Here is an 18,950-nt window from a genome sequence, read left to right as displayed (position 1 = left end):
TTAAAACTCGCTTTGTACCTGCAGGAAATTTATCCTGCAACAGTGGATTACCAGTTCCTTTATAATACACTTTATTACACACACATATCCACACTTTATGGAAATGCTGTTTGTGTTTCTAACAAGAAGACAGTTATAGAAGGGTACTATACACATTAAATATTCTCTACAGCTTTATTCTAGTTTCTAATGGAAGCAAGGCCTGTGATTGCACTCTGCTGCACTACTGGAGAAGAAAACATTGTGTTGGCATTTTCTTTTTTCTACCTGAAAATGTTTTTCAGTAAAGAGGTATAAGAATATCTGTGGGGTCACATAAAAAACACCCCAAAAGCCAACAAACCAAACAAAGTAGAGATTTTGATTTGTAATGTCTGTATTGAAAGTCTCCTTAGAGAGCTACATGGTTCCAGCTACTTTGTATATAACCCCTGGTGAAACAATGGCTAGTTCAGGACCTGGAGAATAGGAAAGGAAAACAAATACATAATAACATTTCCTCTGCACACCTATTTAATTTGTAGCAATTTGTGGATCATGTTTTTCTTGACTCAGAACTGGTACCCTTGAAGTCTAACAGCTGTGAAAGGTACTTCTTTTATTGCTTCATTTCATTGTTTCTCTCCTACAATAAGGTCAGTCTTGGCTTATGCCCTGGGCCTCTTCTCTACACTTGACTTTTTCTATTATGACAACTTCCCAGGAGAAGCTAACAGCAAAGGAATTTCTTCCTTTCCCTGCTGTTATTTTCTTGAATAACAAGCTCTATCCCTTTATCTTTCACTTACCTTTCTTGCTGTCTTTGATTCCTCTGGAACACCCTCATCTCTGGACAGGACCTTACTGAAGTTTTCAAGGTAAAATACACCATGTATGCTGTTCATTCCCCACTACATACGTTCTCTAACAAGGATATCCTTCACCTACAGCCCTTCTTTCAGTGCTCCCACCTCTTCTTCAGTGTTCCACCTCAGCTGTCTTAAAAATTATGAGTTAGACTTTAAAGTAATGAATTTTACTCAAATCATAACTTTGAAGAATCTTATCCAGATTCTAGATCCTGAAATTCTGTATTAAAATGTTTTAAACATTGTTCTGCAATCATTAATGTAATGAATTCAAAGTGAAAAGAAAGCCTTGAAGTAAGCTGAAAGTCTAAACTCACCCATAACAGCTGAGAACACCATGCCCCTTTTATTGCTTCAGGCATTTCTCTTCTCACTTATCTTCATGTGTTTGAGTTGGTTTAGATTTTAAGTATCTGTCTTTACTTCTTTGGAGTGAAAGTAACAGGAGTTGAAGTAATCTCTCTGTCACACTTTTGTTTGTTTATGTCCCTTGTAAATGCTCCAGGGCAAGCTAATCCTTCCTAGTGTGTTGTAGGATGGAGCACACTGGGCTCCTAATCTCCAGGTGAACACTTGAAACAAAAAGAGTATTTTCTTTAACTGAACCCCAATGAATTTGGATATCCTCCATTTTGTTCCTCTTCTTGCAATGAAATTAGCAGGTTCTCATAATTCAACTTGGCAGCAGGGCTAGGTGAAATTTTCTCAGCAGCGGTTGTCTTTCGATACTTCCAAAAACCTCATATTCTCAGTGTTGGGAATACCTGGTTTCGTAACGACTTTAATACATCATATTTGAGGTTGCAGGACTTCTCACTTTGGCTGACAGGTAGATTAAGAGAAAAAACACAGCCTTCCACATCCACACAGCCTTCAGGCATGTATCTTTCTTACTGCGTGAGAGGCAAGCCAGGCTCCTTCCCGGGGTTTGCTTCAGGGCCCTGTCACACTCTCCACTGAGGGCCTGACCCCTCTCACCAATGCGGCCATCATGGTGCACACTCAGACACCACACTGCTCAGGCAAGGGCTGTCAGAGGGCCCATCTCTTCCTTTGGTCACTCACAATTGGGCAGGGTCGCTCATCCTCATCACCATCACCATTAATTACCACATCACCACCATTAATTACCCAAACGGGAGACATGCGACCGCACCAAACTCCATGCATAGGCTCAGCAAAGGCCACCTCACCGAGTCCCTCATACACCCTCACCGCTCCCACGCGTCAAAACTACAACTCCCAGCATGCCGTGCAAGCACAGCCAAGGGGGCAGCCGTGGCCTACATAACCCGGCATCCCGCGGGGCTGCTTTATCTCGCGAGGACCTGGGTGTCCTGGTGTGGCTCTCGCGATAGCTGCGGGCCCGGAAGCTCCACGTCGTCTGGTTGGAGCTTACCCGGTCCGCAGCGGCAGCTCGGCGGGCGGCGCGGACGCAGGGCCATGGTGAGTGCGGGACCGTGAGGAGAGGCGGAAAGGGGACATAGAGTCTGGCCCGTGAGGGGAATGGGAAGTGAGGAGGCGTCGGAGGATCCCAGGGCCGGTGGCGAGCCGGGCCTGGAGGTGTACGGGCCCTGCCTGAGGAAGATGGGCTTGGCTCTGGGCAGGACAAGCTGTTTGACACAGGCTTCCCTCTTCTGTGATTTAAGTTATACGACTCAATAAGAAGAAAGTATTTGAAAGTCTTTCAGTATCCTTATGGTTGAACTCGCAGAGCAAATCCCTTGGGCTGTGTTACTAGTGTGGTATTCCATCAAGCGGTCCTAACGGGTGTAAAAGTGCTTTGAGTATGTGTTGTGGTTAACCTCTTAGGTCAGCAGTAGTGTGGTTCTTAGTAGTAAGTTTCAAGGATAATCACAGAATCATGTGAGATTACCTTGCCTCCTTTTCTAGTATGTATGGCAGGAGAAGTAAACCACAAGTTCATTCTCTACTGTCAAGAATGATTTTTGGTTGGAAGGGACCTTAAAGCTCCAACCCCTTGTCACAGGCAGGGACATCTTCCACTAGAGCAGGTTGTTCCAAGCCCTGTCCAACCTGGCCTTGAACGGTGTCAGGGATGGGGCAGCCACAGCTTCTCTGGGCACCCTGTGCCAGCGCCTCAGCACCCTCACAGGGAAGAACTTCTTCCTAATGTCTGATCTCATCTCCTCTCTGTCAGTTTAAAGCCATTCCCCATGTCCTGTCACTACAAGACCTTGTCAATGGTTCAGATTTCAGATGTCATGTTCATAAGTTACAGATGCTACATGACAATTAGGTATCTTTTTGTCCTTGCGATGTCTAACATACATAAGTACAGTTTTACTAAGTTTATTCCACCACTAAAAATGCACAGCACTCTGGTCAGATAATACCCATTAAGTTCTCTGAGCTAAAATGCCAGCAGCATTAAGTGAGCTCAACAGTCTTTGAGTGTCTAAATAAATCTATAATGCCTTAAATATTTTAGTAAATCACTTTGCTGTACTTCATGTCTTTAAAATATTCCAGCTTTATGTTGCCAGTGATGAAGGTGAAAGCCGTCTTTATAAGGGAAAGACTTAAAACTTTACCTTCTGCAGTGTTTACAATGGAGTGTTACATTCTGAAACTTAGTATTGGAATTACAGAAGTAAGTTTATGTTGAGCAGATGTTGTGTTAGCTTGTGATAAGTGGCTTTTCCACCTGGTTTTCAGGTGAAGCAAGAGAAATACCGATTTTTCAATCTGTTGTGTTAGAAGCAAATTCTCTTTGCTTTGATACTTGAGGGACATGGAGAAGATGTGCAGTGCGTTCTTCTGTTTTGGCTGTGATGAAGATACTTTATACAATATGAAAAAATTCTGAATTTCACAAAAGTGAATTAAATTGACCCATTGCCATTGGTGGGGATGTGATGATCCGGAAATCCCTACAAAAAACAAATAAGAAAATGGATAGAAAAGAATCTGTCTGCTTGAAAAGGAGGATTGAGTCCTTTTATTTTAAAGTTTAACTTCAGTTTTCCTTCCTCCATCATATTTCTCTGCCAGTTTTGTGGGGGATAACCTGGTATTCTCAATTCTTTCCCTCTCTAGCCTCTCCGACTTGATATAAAACGGAAGCTAACAGCTCGGTCTGACCGGGTGAAGAGTGTAGACTTGCATCCCACAGAACCATGGATGTTGGCTAGCCTTTACAATGGCAGTGTCTGTGTTTGGAACCATGAAACACAGGTGATGATTTTGGTTTTCCCATATTATGAAGTCTTCATAACTGACAGATGTATCAATTCTAGTTTTCAATACTAGATACACAATAAAATTCTTAAATCGCTGTTGCTAATTGACTATAGTCTCCAATGTCTTACTGCAAAAGTGACTGTAATAATAGACAAGGAATATCTTCAGCTGGGACTTTAATGATGTTTTCTTTCCTAAAAATTTATTCGTCAAGACTTATCTACTTTGTGGATTCCTTGCAAATAAATACCTTTCCTTCTGAAAGGTTATGTGTCTCTGGCTTGTCCCTGCCATCTGTATTTGTGATGGTTGTAGTAACTGTTAGACATTTACCTGTCTATCAAGTATAGCTGAAATTGAGCAGCAGCTCCAGTCCCATTCGGAGATGGGTTTGGGTTAAGAATGAATGGAGAGCATAAAGATGTTAAAAGAACAGAAGAGGCAAGTACCTCCTTTTTTGGGAAGGTGTGTTCCTTTTGAAAAAAGTGTGCATGTAGTGTTACAGGATTCCTGGAGAGTAGTCAAATGCAACATAATAAAACGTAGTAAAAAAACCAAACGTATCAAATCTGATATTTTTTTTCCAGGGCTATGAGCTTGTTCTTTTTATTTTTAGACTCTGGTGAAGACGTTTGAAGTGTGTGACCTACCAGTGAGAGCTGCCAAATTCGTGGCAAGGAAGAACTGGGTTGTTACAGGAGCTGTAAGCTATTGCTGTCTTGCAATTTCCATATGGAGTAGTACTTTCTCCAGTTTGTTTTCATGCTGTTCCTTTGTAGACCACATAATAATATGATTTGATAAGAATCTGTAGAAAAGGAGTATTTTGCTACGCTTTCCCAAAAATTTTGTTCTTGAAGTAAGCTTAGAAACTTAAACTTGTTGTTTGAAAGGAGGGCAGCCTTTTTTGTTTGCTAATTCTGCATGTAGTGCAAGTTAGATCTAGATCTGTTACTGGAACACACTCAGTACCCAATTTTGACTTAATATTAGTGCTACTTCAACTAAGATGAAACTATTGCCTATCCTGGATAAGATGACTTAGAAGTTTCTTTCTAACTTTGTTCTTGGTAGTATAAAAAATACTTTTTTTTGTTAGTTTTACTTACCCCTTGGAAAATCATCTGTTTTATTCCATGAGTCTACCTTGAATGGAATAGCTTGATTCTAATCTTAGTAATACATTTTCCTTGATGGAATGAGTGGGTTTTGTCTAAATTGAAGTAACGCCTGCCATTTTCATCTCTAATTTGTTTCTAGTCTTCTGCCTTAGACACAGAGTAAAAAAATTGATGTAATTTCATTGTCTTATGCTGCTGTGCTGCAGTTACTTCAGGCATGCATAAGTTAGCACTGCTTACCAAAAAGTACAACACTGCCTCTTTGGCATCACATGAGTTCAAATATCTGCATGGGAACTGGATTAGCAACTGATGAAATTTAGTCTCCATTTTTATTTTAAATCAGTTCATTTCACCAGGATCAGTTTCTTGATCTGATTCAGTGTGCAGCTGTGGTTGTCCTTGCTTTCCCAAAGGAGCCATCACTGCTGTAACAAGAAGTGGTAAGGAAAGGGGAAGACAGCTGCTCTCAGCAACAGGGCTGGCTGAGTCTTAGTGACTGTGAAATGGTGACATCAGTCATTGCTTGTTCTGTGTGTTCCATGTTCATTATACTGATAGGCTGGTCTCAAAAGAACATAATTTTTCTTTTCTGCTGTTCTAACAAGTGTTTTCTGTAGGTGTTGCTGTGTGTGAAAGAGGAAAAGTAAATGCTTTGGGTAAAACAAGTAATGTAGAGTGTATCACAAAGTTGCATTTACTCTGATGGCCTTGTAAGTCATGGTCATGTGGTAAAACAAGTTTTACCTGATGTTTTATTCCTTGTCAGGTTGTTCTCCAATTTTATTTTTATTTTAAAGGTTTGGGAATACTGCTTGTAATAATACTGTATCAGACATAGAAACATATCAGTCTTAGCCCCCCAGATAAAGCTCAACTTTAAAAAATAAAGTTGAAATCACTTTTCCACTGGACTTGGAGCTGGAACTTCTTTCCTCCTGGCCCCACAATATTAAACTGAATTTTATGTTGGAGAACTTTGTTCTCATGTGAAGCATTAATAGTTCTAAATGCATTTTTGCACTTTTCCTTAATTTTAAATCAAAATATTGTTTTTAATATACCTTTTAAAATTTAAAATTTAGTTAAAGTTTTTTCCATTTCATAAATGTCCTGGAATAGTGTTTGGTAAATTACAGACTTCTGAATCAAAGCGTGCTTTGTACCATTAGCAGTGTACACAATATAAGTTTTCTTAACCATTTTGTTGTTAGGCTCTTCAGTGGTAGAATATATTGTTTTATAGCTACCCTGCATTGAATATAAGGTGTATTATACAGACTCCTTTGTAAAGGTTGGTTTTCTTCCCTTTCACAGGATGACATGCAAATCAGAGTTTTTAATTACAACACCTTGGAAAGAGTTCACATGTTTGAGGCCCATTCAGATTACATTCGTTGTATTGCAGTGCATCCCACGCAGCCTTTCATATTGACAAGCAGCGGTAAGAGTTCTTAGGTATATTTGTGTATCTATTAACCAGCTATATTTAGGCTTTTATCTGTCTGGTGAGGGGTTGCATGTTTTTTCCTCTTTCTGCTGAAACAGGAGTCCTTGAGCAAGTAGCAAATGTGACAGTTGTCACTTCAAGTTATTTGTTTACCAGATGCAGTCATGGTTTTTTAATGGGTTATCATCTGTACTTATAACTTAAAATGTAATAGCTTATGTTGTTGTCAGGGAAGACTGAAAAACCCTGTTGCTTTACATCTGTGCTAATTATTTGAGAGTTTGCTGCCCTGAAGTTCTGCTTAAATAAGAAATTACATAAAGGTTTGGATTGTGTTTTCAGCTGACCATCTGACTTGCAGCAGCGGCTAACTTGCATCTTTCTTCCCCAAGAACTACTGAGCTATCTTATTTGAGGTGATCGATGTGATGCATAATTGGAAGATCACAGTATCTCAATAAATCTTGCCCAAGAACATCTGCATCGTGTGACTCAGGCCTTTTAATTCCTGGAAACGTTACTAATACAATCAGAGGTCTGCAAGAGTGCAGAGAACCTTGTGAATCAGAAGCACCATATATTTCTGTGTTTCACTGTTAAAGCTAATATATTTACACTTCAAAGAAAGGTACTAGGAAGCTTCTTTGTCTCTGCTGCTTATTCCTTAGTGCTCATCAGAGTAGGTGCTGTACAGCAAAGCCCAGGTTGAACTCCTGAATATCTGCCCAGTATTTTAAGATTAATAATTAAATAGCTAAATATGCTTTCTTAATCTCCCCTTTTAAAGACAGAAGTATTGCTTATTTAGTTTTATCACTATTTTACTGGACAATCTATTTGAGAAACTTGTACTCCCTGTGGTCCTTCTGCAAAGGAGGGACTGGAAATCTTACAGGTGAAAAATACACTGGGTATTAGTAACACCCCCTTTCAAGGGGGCAGGGATGAGTGAGCCTTTTAATGTGTTAAGGATTGTGTAGCCTAAGAAGATAACTATTGGAATATATTAAGCTAACCAAAGCTTGGTTGTTGGTTTTTATCTCTTTTTTCAGATGACATGCTCATAAAACTCTGGGACTGGGATAAAAAATGGTCTTGTTCTCAGGTGTTTGAAGGACACACCCATTATGTCATGCAGATTGTTATAAACCCAAAAGACAATAATCAGTTTGCCAGTGCCTCTTTGGACAGGACAATCAAGGTAGAGAAACTGTAATTTGGTTTTTGGTTTGGGGGTTTTCTTTTCCATCAGTAAGTAAATGTCAGAGCACACAGACCAATAATAATGTATGGACAATGGGTCAGAATTCTTAAAAAAAGGTGTAATAATAGGATTTTTCCTGAACAAAGAACCAAATGTTGGTCAGGTTTATGTGCACCTACTAAGTATTTCAGTAAAACATCTTAACTGCTGTGTAAAAGGTGTTTCTCCCATTATTTTCATGCTTTGGTCTGTTAATTGAATTGTTTACGAAGGTGTATTTAGCCTTCTCGTGGTAGACTGTGATGAGTCTCACTTGCTATGAAACTGTATTTAAGAATCTGTAACTATAGGTTTAGAGATGTCTGAGCAGTGAGACTTACTCACTTTCTCTAGAAATTCCCAGTATGTTGGCCAGGTATCATTTCATATATTCTCACATCCCAAGATGAGGCGTTTATAAATGTTGATTTGATGTGATAATCTTGGGGAAATGGCAGTGTATCTACAACTGGACTTGATCAATTGAGTCCTCATTTAACATGAGATTTGTCATTGCTTTAATGTAACTGGAAAGAACAAAATTCAGGACACAGCTGGGGGCAACCTGTGTATGCACAAATTGTTAATTGCTTTTTCTATGTCTATTAGTCAATTGCATAAATAGATACTACTTCTAACAAGCAGTGTCTTATATGATTTTATGTTGTTTTGAGGTGTGAGCACAGTATGTGTTCAGATCAGTGTGGGTTTTTTGTTTCCATGGTGGGAGAAGGATTGGTTGTTTGATAAACAGTTGTTTGAGTTCCTCACTTCGGAAAACAACTATGCCTTTGGAACTGTAAAGTACATCTGAATGCCTACTGTGTTTGGCAAGGTTGGCCTGAATGCAAAAGATTAAAGACCTACATGCACTTTTTTTTCTGGGCAGGTATGGCAGCTTGGTTCTTCTTCACCCAACTTTACCTTGGAAGGCCATGAGAAAGGAGTGAACTGCATTGACTATTACAGTGGAGGAGACAAGCCGTACCTCATTTCAGGTGCAGATGACCGGTTGGTTAAGATCTGGGACTACCAGGTATATCTTCAACCCTTCATAAATTTTCATGCAGACTGCCAAAGCAAAGCCATTAGTGAAGAAACAGAAAAAGAAGGAAAGGACTTGAGTACAATAGATTTTCCCTCATTTTTCCTTGGAAAGAAGGAACTGGGGATGAAATTTTCAGTTACTTGTGTGTAAATAAAAAGAAAAAAAGAATTGACTCATGAGAAAAGCTGCTGTGCATGTAAATAACCTCGAAGTTAATTTGAAGAATTAAATCTGAAATAAGGTTGCCATTATTAACATTAAGGATTTTTCTTCTAATGTAGTAATTGTGCCTCTTGAGCTTCTCTCTTTAGTGGCTTAAATAGCTCCTCTTCTATGTTCAGATGTAAATTTTGTTAATATATCAACTCTTTCCAGCCTTCTTTCCTCCTTTTTCTCCATTTCCTTCCCTCCTTTTTCATCCTACAAACATTTCCATAGGCACACATGTGCATGCAGAGACATGTATGTACATGGACAGTTTGCAGGGGTCATGAGGTGATGAGTGCCTTACAAGAAAGGGAGATTGGATCCAGGGATTAAATTCTGTTGCTGGAACTCTTTAAGTTCTTCCTGTGCATAAGTGCATGAAGGGCCAGAAGGGCAAGAAAGTTTGTTAGTAGTACTTTCTGGTTGCTAAACCATGTTGCCCTAGAGTAAGCCCAATTTGGAAGGTAAAGCTGCTGCTGTTCAAGTATGCAGTACAGTAATGACTTTTGCATAATGACACTTCAGTTCTGCCACCATGTACAGTTGTAGACATCATGTTGTCTAATCTGAGTTGTCTCAAGCAGAATAGGCCTTCCTTTCCCAACAGTGTGAAAAAATAGTCTCAAAAAGACAACATTAGGTGTCTTCACCTGTAGTTAGATTCAGATAGATGTTTTGCCCTGATGTCATTTTTTTTTTTTGGCGTCGAGCTCAGTTTTCTATATTTCTTTAATCTGTTGTGCTGCATAGCTCTGAGAAAGCATATCTTCTAGGCAGAAACACATCTGAAGATAGAGGAAAGCAATTGTGCTAATGGAAACTAATATTTTCTTCTGTGGGGGAGAAATTAAGTCAATATAATCATAGTTTTTAATATATTAATGCTATTGTTTGAGCATCTTGAAAATAAATGTTACTGGAAGAGATCTAGAGAAATAGGTTTTCAGGTAAACTTTGGATTTGGGGGGGATACCTTCTCTTTCAAGAAATGGAAGGTAAAAATGTAGCAACGTGTTTATCATCGTTACTGGTGTTTCCTATTCTTATTTTTCTAGAATAAAACCTGTGTGCAGACACTAGAAGGACATGCTCAGAATGTGTCATGTGTCAGCTTCCATCCTGAATTGCCTATCATTATCACAGGCTCAGAAGATGGTAATCTTGTGTTTTCTGATACATAAAGGATAGGGGAGGGACTTCAGGGAGAACTTCTTGTGGTGTGGCTGCACACTTCCTGCCCTCTCACAGGGTGATAAAAGGCATACGTTTCCTTTCCCTCTAGGAACTGTGCGCATTTGGCATTCAAGCACTTACCGCCTGGAAAGTACCCTCAACTATGGCATGGAGAGAGTATGGTGTGTGGCCAGTTTAAGAGGATCCAATAATGTGGCACTGGGGTATGATGAAGGCAGCATTATTGTTAAGGTACAGTTAATTATTTGAAATGAGAAATAGTGATTCATCACTGTCCTGTGTATAGAGCAAGGGATTTCTGTTTTGTTGATATGTAAAACAGTGAAAATGTGGCATTTTACTTTGTGTTTTCAGACAGAGGCATGTCATTTCACTAGACTGGGTGACATTGTCTAGGGTGAGGAGTCCTTGGCAGGGGCTTAGAACTAGATGATCTTAAGGTCCCATCCAACCCAAACTGTTCTGTGTACCTGTGTTCAGCTGAAAAGAAACTCAGTGTATTTTCTGCATCTGCTCAGTTGTTATGCTACACTTCCTAGCTTGGTCGTGAAGAACCTGCCATGTCCATGGATGCAAATGGAAAAATTATTTGGGCTAAACATTCAGAAGTCCAACAGGCCAACTTGAAAGCTATGGGCGATGCTGAAATCAAAGATGGAGAAAGATTGCCACTGGCTGTAAAGGACATGGGGAGCTGTGAAATCTATCCTCAGACAATTCAGCACAACCCAAATGGACGGTAATAGATTTAAGAACAAAATACTTTTGACATTTATGATTCCTTTTTTTTTTTTTTTGTTCTGTCATATTGGAAACCTTTTTGAATGAAGGATATTAGTTGCATGTGTGCTGGTGGCTGGTGAAAGAGGTGTGTTGTCCCGGGCACTGTAACATCAGGATAATGAGCTTCACCTGTAAGAGCTTACCACTTGAACAGACAAGTTGGATACTGTAGGTAGAGGAAGAAGCATTTAAACAAAATGTATGAGGTAATAGCAGTGAACCACATCATTTTCTCATTTCTCTTGAATTGTCTTTTATTAACAGATAAATTAAAAGGTAAAGGGATCCAAGGTACAAAAACTGCTCAGTGGAGACAAAGAAGAGGGAATAGGAAGTAGTTGCAGAGCAAAATCCAGTTCTGTGACATTTTTGCAATATACAAAGCTCTTTTATTGTGTCTGCATGAGCAGTGATTATATTGGGCTAGGGGCCTTTGACTTTTAAAATCATTTATCTACTTGATTATGCCTGTTGAACTGAACACAGGTATCTGACAAAAGCATCTGTCTTGTGCTCTAGGTTTGTAGTAGTGTGTGGTGACGGTGAATACATCATCTACACAGCCATGGCTTTGAGAAACAAGAGCTTTGGCTCTGCACAGGAGTTTGTGTGGGCACATGATTCTTCAGAGTAAGTGTTGCAGATACTCATCTTTGTATTACCTTAACTTGCTGCTGCTGGTGTTTAGGTTGTACAAACCACACTGGCCTGAAGACTAAAACCTGTGTGGATAACGAACTCTCAGTAACTTTCCTACTTTAAAATTTCTTATTTCCAGGAGATAAATGAAAATAAATTAAATGCAGTTGTTTTGTAGCAGCTTATGATTGTAGCAGTTTGCTGCTTTGGAAGCTGAATGGTGCCTGGGTTTGTGTGGTTTTGTTTATTTCTTTTACAATGCAATCTCTCTTTAGATATGCAATCAGGGAGAGCAACAGTGTTGTAAAGATATTTAAAAATTTCAAAGAGAAGAAGTCATTCAAACCTGATTTTGGAGCTGAAGGTAAGAATTTACCTTTCAATATAGGTATGTTGGTGCATTTCTTTGTACAGTGTGGATTTCTTCCACCTTTATTTTCTTGCAGGCATCTACGGTGGCTTCCTGTTGGGAGTCAGATCTGTTAATGGTTTGGCATTCTATGATTGGGAAAACACAGAACTGATTCGCAGGATTGAAATTCAGCCCAAACATGTGAGTTTATAGATGTGACTGAAGATATTCACTTCTCTGTGTTTACTAACTGCTTTGTTTTTTATTAGATTGCTCATTTTCTTGATTGAAGCCAAAATAATGATGAAGTAATAACTTAAGTTTCTTGGTCATGTAGCAGAAAGGGAAAATAATCACTGTATGTGTTGGCTTCTTGGGTTATAAAACTTTTGTTAGAGGTAGTATGTTTTAATTCATCCATCCTCCTTTCTTAACCTGGAGTCTCTAAACCAGTGCTGTTGTTGATTCTGATAATGCAGATTTTCTGGTCTGACTCGGGTGAGCTTGTCTGCATTGCTACAGAAGAGTCATTCTTCATTCTGAAATACCTATCAGAAAAAGTTGCAGCAGCCCAAGAAACACATGAAGGTGTCACTGAAGATGGAATTGAAGATGCTTTTGAGGTACCTTCCATTTAAAAAAATTAAATAGTATTAGAGCAGCCTTCAAGTATCTGAAGGGGGCCTACAAGGATGCTGGAGAAAGACTCTTCGTCAGGGACTATAGTAATAGGGCAAGAAATAATGTATTTAAACTTCAACAGAGGAAGTTCAGGTTAGATGAAAGGAAGAACTTCTTCACGGTGTGGGTGGTGAGGCACTGGCGGAGGCTGCCCAGAGAAGTGGTAAATGCCCCATCAGTGGCAGTGTTCAGGTTGGACAGGACTTGGAAGAACTTGGTCTAGTGGAAAGTGTACCTACCCAGAGCAGGGGCTTGGAAGTAGATGATCTTCAGGTCATTTCCAGCCCAAACCAGTCTGTGATTGTGTCATGGAAGCAAATTTAGTCCTTACTGTAGTCCTAATAAATTTTAGTTTCTAGAACACCAAATACCATATGGTACACATGTGCCTACGGAACACTGTTAATCATTTGACTTTGGTTCCTTGGTGAGAGCATTCATGTTTGAATCCCAGTGTGACAAACCTTTATGCCTGCATTTCTCTTTGGACATCTGTTTACTCTTCTCACAGAGTTACAAAGGTTATTTTTACAACACGTTTGGGTACCGTGTTTCCATAGCTTAAACTTCTCTGCAATTTTCACATTTTGAAATGTTACCGAAATTTGAGAAGTGGGAAAAAAAAAAATCATGCTGTGAAATGTTATCAAAACATTTCAGAAGGAAAATTGTCTTTGATTATGTTGCTTAATGCTTAGTTTGGTGCTTGTTTCCTAGATTTATGATTGACTTAGTTATGAATTAAGGTAGAAATCTCTAAAGTTTACAGTATTTGTGTAAAACTAAAAGCATTTATATACTTCTGCTTTGTATCTAAACTTACTTTTGCAACAGTTAAGTATAGAATATTAAATTCAATTTGAAAATGCAATGGTCTCACTGCTGTCTAAAAGTCCCTTTTTATATATAATTAAATCAAATGTAATTTGCAGGTTCTTGGTGAGATCCAGGAGATTGTGAAAACAGGCTTGTGGGTTGGCGACTGCTTTATTTACACCAGTTCCGTGAACAGACTCAACTACTATGTTGGAGGAGAAATTGTCACTATTGCCCATTTAGACAGGTGAGTTGCTGCTTTGGGCTGTAAGGAATTGTTAAAGGTTCTCTCAACAAAGTTAGGCAAAGGTTGTCACCTGTGTTATGCATTAATACTCTTTCTTATGTATCATGCTAATGTGTGGCAGTAATGGGATTGTGAAGGGAAGCGGCGGTGTTAGGTGGAAGTACACGTATAGTAAAAGTGAATCTTTTCATGTGAGTATTCTTGCTATTAAAGAGCTACTGGATTTTTTTCTCTAGACTGCTTGATAGTGGATTTATTGAAGATCAATATTCTTTGTTTTGTTTCAGAACAATGTATCTTTTGGGGTATATCCCTAAGGACAACAGACTTTATTTGGGTGATAAAGAGCTAAACATTGTTAGCTACTCTTTGTTGGTCTCGGTACTTGAATATCAAACGGCTGTGATGAGAAGAGATTTCAGCATGGCTGACAAAGTCCTTCCCACCATTCCAAAAGAACAGAGAACCAGAGTTGCACACTTTCTTGAAAAACAGGCAAGAAAACTACTTCTTGGTTATCAAAAACTTAGAAATGGGAATAAACTAATTTATTGAGTTTGTTAAGCAAGTCCCAGTTATGTTAGCTGTAAGCATAAACTTTGGTTAATGGTATGCATTTGAGAATACTGTAACCTTTTGTTGGAGGGTTTTTGTTAAAACATTTGTTTGACCTGATGCCTGACTGCCTTACTGTCTGTTTTTAGGGCTTCAAACAACAAGCTCTTGCAGTATCCACAGATCCAGAGCATCGTTTTGAACTTGCTCTTCAACTTGGAGAATTAAAAATAGCCTATCAGCTTGCAGTGGAAGCAGAGGTAAACATACTGGATTTGGTGATTCATACTAGTTCTGAGTATTATGAATCTGAAGAGGCCTTGTAAGACAAATTTATATGGGGATGCAGTACTGCTCCTTGAACACTGTATAAATGCCTCCAATTTCCTCAATAAAGCTCTTCTGTCTGTAAATCATAGCAATTTGAGCTGTGGGATGGAGGCAGAAGAAATGTTAATTTGCTCAAAAAAACTACAGGAACTTCTGGAAAAAAACAAAATGTGAACCAGGCCTTAATCTCCAGTATTTAACAGTAACAGGAGAAGGTGACAGGACTGAAAGCCTTTGTTCCAGCCGTGGCAGACTTAGACTGAAGCACTGGGAAGGCTGACAGGCAGAGATTTGTCCCATAGCTCTTATTCAGAGAGTTGATCTCTCAGTTTGTGTTGTAAAACAATAAAGTTATAAAGCATGTTAACTTGGTTACAGACACAAGTTTCTTATATTTTGAAGTTTAACTAAGGAGTTGTTACTTTTTAAATTATCTAAGTTATTCCTACCTCCTCCCTCCATGCTTAATGAAAAACTTTATTTGATGTAATGTTGTAGCTGTGTAATGGTAACACTTGATATATCATGCTGTGAAGCTGCAGTAAACATAGTATCTGAAAGGGAAGACAATGGGATGTAGCACCTTCACAAGTAAACTTACATTTTAATGGTGGATGCGCTGAAAAATCTTTAAATGCTGCTCAGAAATGTGAGGGTTATTTTTTGTCTCTTTTTCTTGCCCTCCCTCTCCCCTTTTTGTACCATTAGTCGGAACAGAAATGGAAACAACTTGCTGAGCTTGCCATTAGCAAATGCCAGTTTGGCTTAGCCCAGGAGTGTCTCCACCATGCACAAGACTATGGAGGACTGCTGCTCCTTGCTACAGCTTCAGGAAATGCTGACATGGTGAATAAGTTAGCTGAAGGAGCTGAAAGGGATGGCAAGAATAATGTGGCGTTTATGAGCTACTTCCTGCAGGGAAAGTAAGTAGCAAGCAAGAGGTGAAGATAGTTGTGTTGTGCTTTCCCAAGTACAAAGAACCTCCTCAGGTTCTTTAAATTGTTAGCTACAGCTAACTTAAAACTTGATGAAGAAAGATGGTAGCAGGTACAGAGAAGCTGATGCTATTTTATGGCAGCTGCTACTTTAAAAACCTGAATTGAAAGCACTTTAATGGGATAAAGAGGGAATCTTACATAAAAAAAAAGAAGTCTTTAAAATCACATTTTAAAACTTTATAGGCTCGAATCCTGTTTGGAGCTCCTGATCAAAACCGGCCGTCTCCCAGAAGCTGCTTTTCTTGCACGGACGTATTTGCCAAGCCAAGTTTCAAGGTATCTTCTAAGGCACATGCAGAGCATGAATAGTATCATCCAAGCTAGGTGTATGTAACAGTGACTGTTTGCATCTCCAGGGTGGTTAAATTGTGGCGGGAGAATCTCTCTAAAGTCAATCAGAAAGCTGCAGAGTCCCTCGCTGATCCTACAGAGTATGAGAATCTTTTCCCTGGACTAAAGGAAGCTTTTGTTGCTGAGGAATACGTTAAACAAAGTCTTGCTGACTTGCGGCCAGCCAGGGAATATCCCCTTGTCACTGTGAGTAAGAAATGGGAGTTCTTATTTCTAGAAGAGCAACACTTGGTGCTGTGTAAAATCACTTTTAAGCAGGTCAGTGCAACCACTCAGGCATTCCCTGAACCTGTGTTTTGGTTTTGGTTTTCTTACTTGTAGCCAAATGAAGAAAGAAACTTACTTGAAGAAGCAAAAGGATTTCAGCCTTCTGGAATAATGGCCTCTGAGGTCAGTGATACTACTAAGTGATGAATTCAGAGAAAGAACAGCTTTGCTTTTGTACGGTAACATGTGCCCTGGAGAATATTGTGCCACTAATGAACAAATTGGCTTGACTGTAAGCACTGCAGCCGAGTTCTGTGTTCTTTTGTTTCAGGCTCTTAATCTACTCAAACTACTGATGACTTCCTGACTGCAGTTTTTTTCTTTTGTGTGGTTACTTGCGCCATCTTTTGTTAATGTGTGTAATCACAGCATCTTACCACGGGGTTGATCCTGCAGAAAACCAGTTTCAGTTGCACATTGAAATGCTGCTTCAGCTGCTGCTAGCTTTTTCTAAAAGCTCAGTAGTTGGAACCTGGGAACTCTTGCATATTACAAGAACTGAAAATGTTTAGTATTCTTTGCTAGTGTCTGGTTATGGAATAAGACTATTCCATGTCTGACTAGGAATGTAATCTCAAATATAATTTACATTTGAACATGAACATCAGAATGTGAGAGCTTGTTAAAGACAGCGCTGTTGGCACAGCTTTTTGAGGCTATAAACTTCTAAAAGAACTGCAATGAAAATAGGGGGAAACAGGAAGTCACAACTCTCCATTCTGTCTCCATTTTTTTCCTCATAGGAGGTGCACTACAAAACTTGAATGACAGTTCAGAGAAGTTAGCTTACTTTAGCTAAGTGTAGGTAAAATTTAACTTGTCCTTAGTGACTATATGTTTGTTTATCACAAGAAGTATCACTATAGCACAATTAAACTTGTGTGCACATTTGTTGAAGAACATACAGAAATAACATTGCACAAGTTGTCTAAAGCAGATTGGAGCTAGTTTGCATTAGTAGCTGAAAACAAGACCACTGTCACTATCTTTGCATTCAACTAATGATTGCATGGAAGTCTTTGAAACAGCAGGTGTCTCTCACAGCTGAGGCTGAATATGGGAAGCTTGGTGTGAATTTACAAATCTAAATACAGCTAATTGAATACTACCATTCTTAATCATCTATATTAAGATCAAACTTCTGCACCAGTGAAGAGAGAAGTGTTCAATCATTACAGGGCATGGAACACAAAGGCCAGCCACAGTACCAAGATTGGCTGCCCTTGCTAGAACTACAGTGGCAGTTTCAAATAGCATTGTCTCTTTCCTGACGAGAACCTTAAAAATCACTTTGCTTTCTAACAGCACTTCAGTATTTGTAATTTAACTGATGGTTGCTGAAGGTTGTTTTCATTGTATCAGTCCCAACATCAACTGCTTTAAATAAGCCAGGTAGGGAAGCAGTAGTCTCTACTGGAGTGAGGACTACCATGCTTAAGGGCTGTGAAGAAGTGGTTCAAGAATTACTGTGGGAATCTCTGAAAAAGAACCACAGGGGCAGGGGAGGTTTTAAGTCTGCTGCTGTTGTCTTGCTTTTCTTAAAAGAACTTAAGGAATCTCTTTTTATTTAGAGGAAGGCTGAAGAACCAGCTCCATCTCCTCAACAAGATGTGCTGAAGACAGTTTTACAGAGTTCTGATCTACTTCCAACAAAAGACCAAAAGGTACAAAGATCTTTTTTCATGAGCAAGCACTAAACTTATTTTACTTAAAATACTCCAACTGATAATGTGATTGCACCAAGCTACTGGAACATTTCACTCCCTACATTAATAGACCCAGACAGCCTGGGACAAGTACTGTGTATAATCCCTTCCTGTTATATGCAGAAGCTGGACACTGTAATGCAGAGCAGCTCGTAACAGAACATGGTAGAAAGTTACATCTCTAAGGTGCTTCCTTATCAAGAAGGTACCTTCCATCTACAGCTTATTCTGACATCTCTCTTCCATCCAACTGCCTCAGTTTGGTATTCTGCAGAATGTGTGAATACATGGTACAAGCTGGAGAACATCTAACCATATTAGCATTCACTTAATCTAGACCTCTGTTTTCCTAGACCCTCCTTGACTTGGAAGATGACTTGGATAACTTAGACCTGGAGGATATTGATACCACAGACATCAATCTGGATGAAGAGATCTTAGATGAGTGAACATATTATTTAGATGAACAAATCCATTACTCTAAGCAAGGAAATGAAGATCTGAGGGTTGTGTGCTCCAAGTTAATTTGATTTTTATACTGCCAAGGGACCATTTACAGGTAGAAAGAAGGGTGGACTAGGAATTCTAAAAGAAGAATCAGCTTCCAGTATGTTGAAAATTAAAAATGTAGGCCTGGTCCAGTGCATACTGAAAAATCACTTATTAAGCAGTTCAATAAAACCCTTTTACCCATTCTATTCCTGAGTTCTCCCATTATTGGCAATTCTACTATTCATAACTGAGCTTCAGTATTTTGTGTTGCAAATATTTCTAATGGGAGCATTGTAGCCAATCATTACTATTTTAACCTCACTTAACATTTACACTGTTACTTCTTCAGTGTGCTTTCTAGTTTGTCTGTTAACAGTAGCTGAGTTACTATTCCAGGCACTTTTAACTAAACTGTATA

The 18,950-nt window shown here is 39.1% G+C and overlaps 1 protein-coding gene across 1 annotated transcript; it reads left to right on the top strand.

The window, feature by feature from the left end:
• The first annotated feature begins 2,214 nt into the window (after positions 1–2,214).
• COPB2 (COPI coat complex subunit beta 2) lies at positions 2,215–18,738 on the top strand. Its single transcript, XM_034063547.1, has 22 exons — positions 2,215–2,294; positions 3,909–4,046; positions 4,669–4,755; positions 6,491–6,617; positions 7,676–7,824; positions 8,756–8,902; positions 10,177–10,276; positions 10,404–10,546; positions 10,855–11,054; positions 11,618–11,728; positions 12,013–12,101; positions 12,184–12,290; positions 12,569–12,712; positions 13,703–13,833; positions 14,121–14,328; positions 14,538–14,648; positions 15,427–15,641; positions 15,900–15,992; positions 16,073–16,253; positions 16,389–16,457; positions 17,906–17,998; positions 18,394–18,738. The coding sequence occupies exons 1-22, from the start codon at positions 2,292–2,294 to the stop codon at positions 18,487–18,489; spliced, it is 2,742 nt and encodes a 913-aa protein (XP_033919438.1). The 5' UTR covers positions 2,215–2,291; the 3' UTR covers positions 18,490–18,738.
• Positions 18,739–18,950: the final 212 nt, after the last annotated feature.

Source organism: Melopsittacus undulatus, chromosome 6 (genome assembly GCF_012275295.1).
Source record: "Melopsittacus undulatus isolate bMelUnd1 chromosome 6, bMelUnd1.mat.Z, whole genome shotgun sequence".
Taxonomy (NCBI): Eukaryota; Metazoa; Chordata; class Aves; order Psittaciformes; family Psittaculidae; genus Melopsittacus; species Melopsittacus undulatus.
Note: the sequence above shows the minus strand (reverse complement) of the source record. Positions and strands in the feature narration are given on the sequence as shown.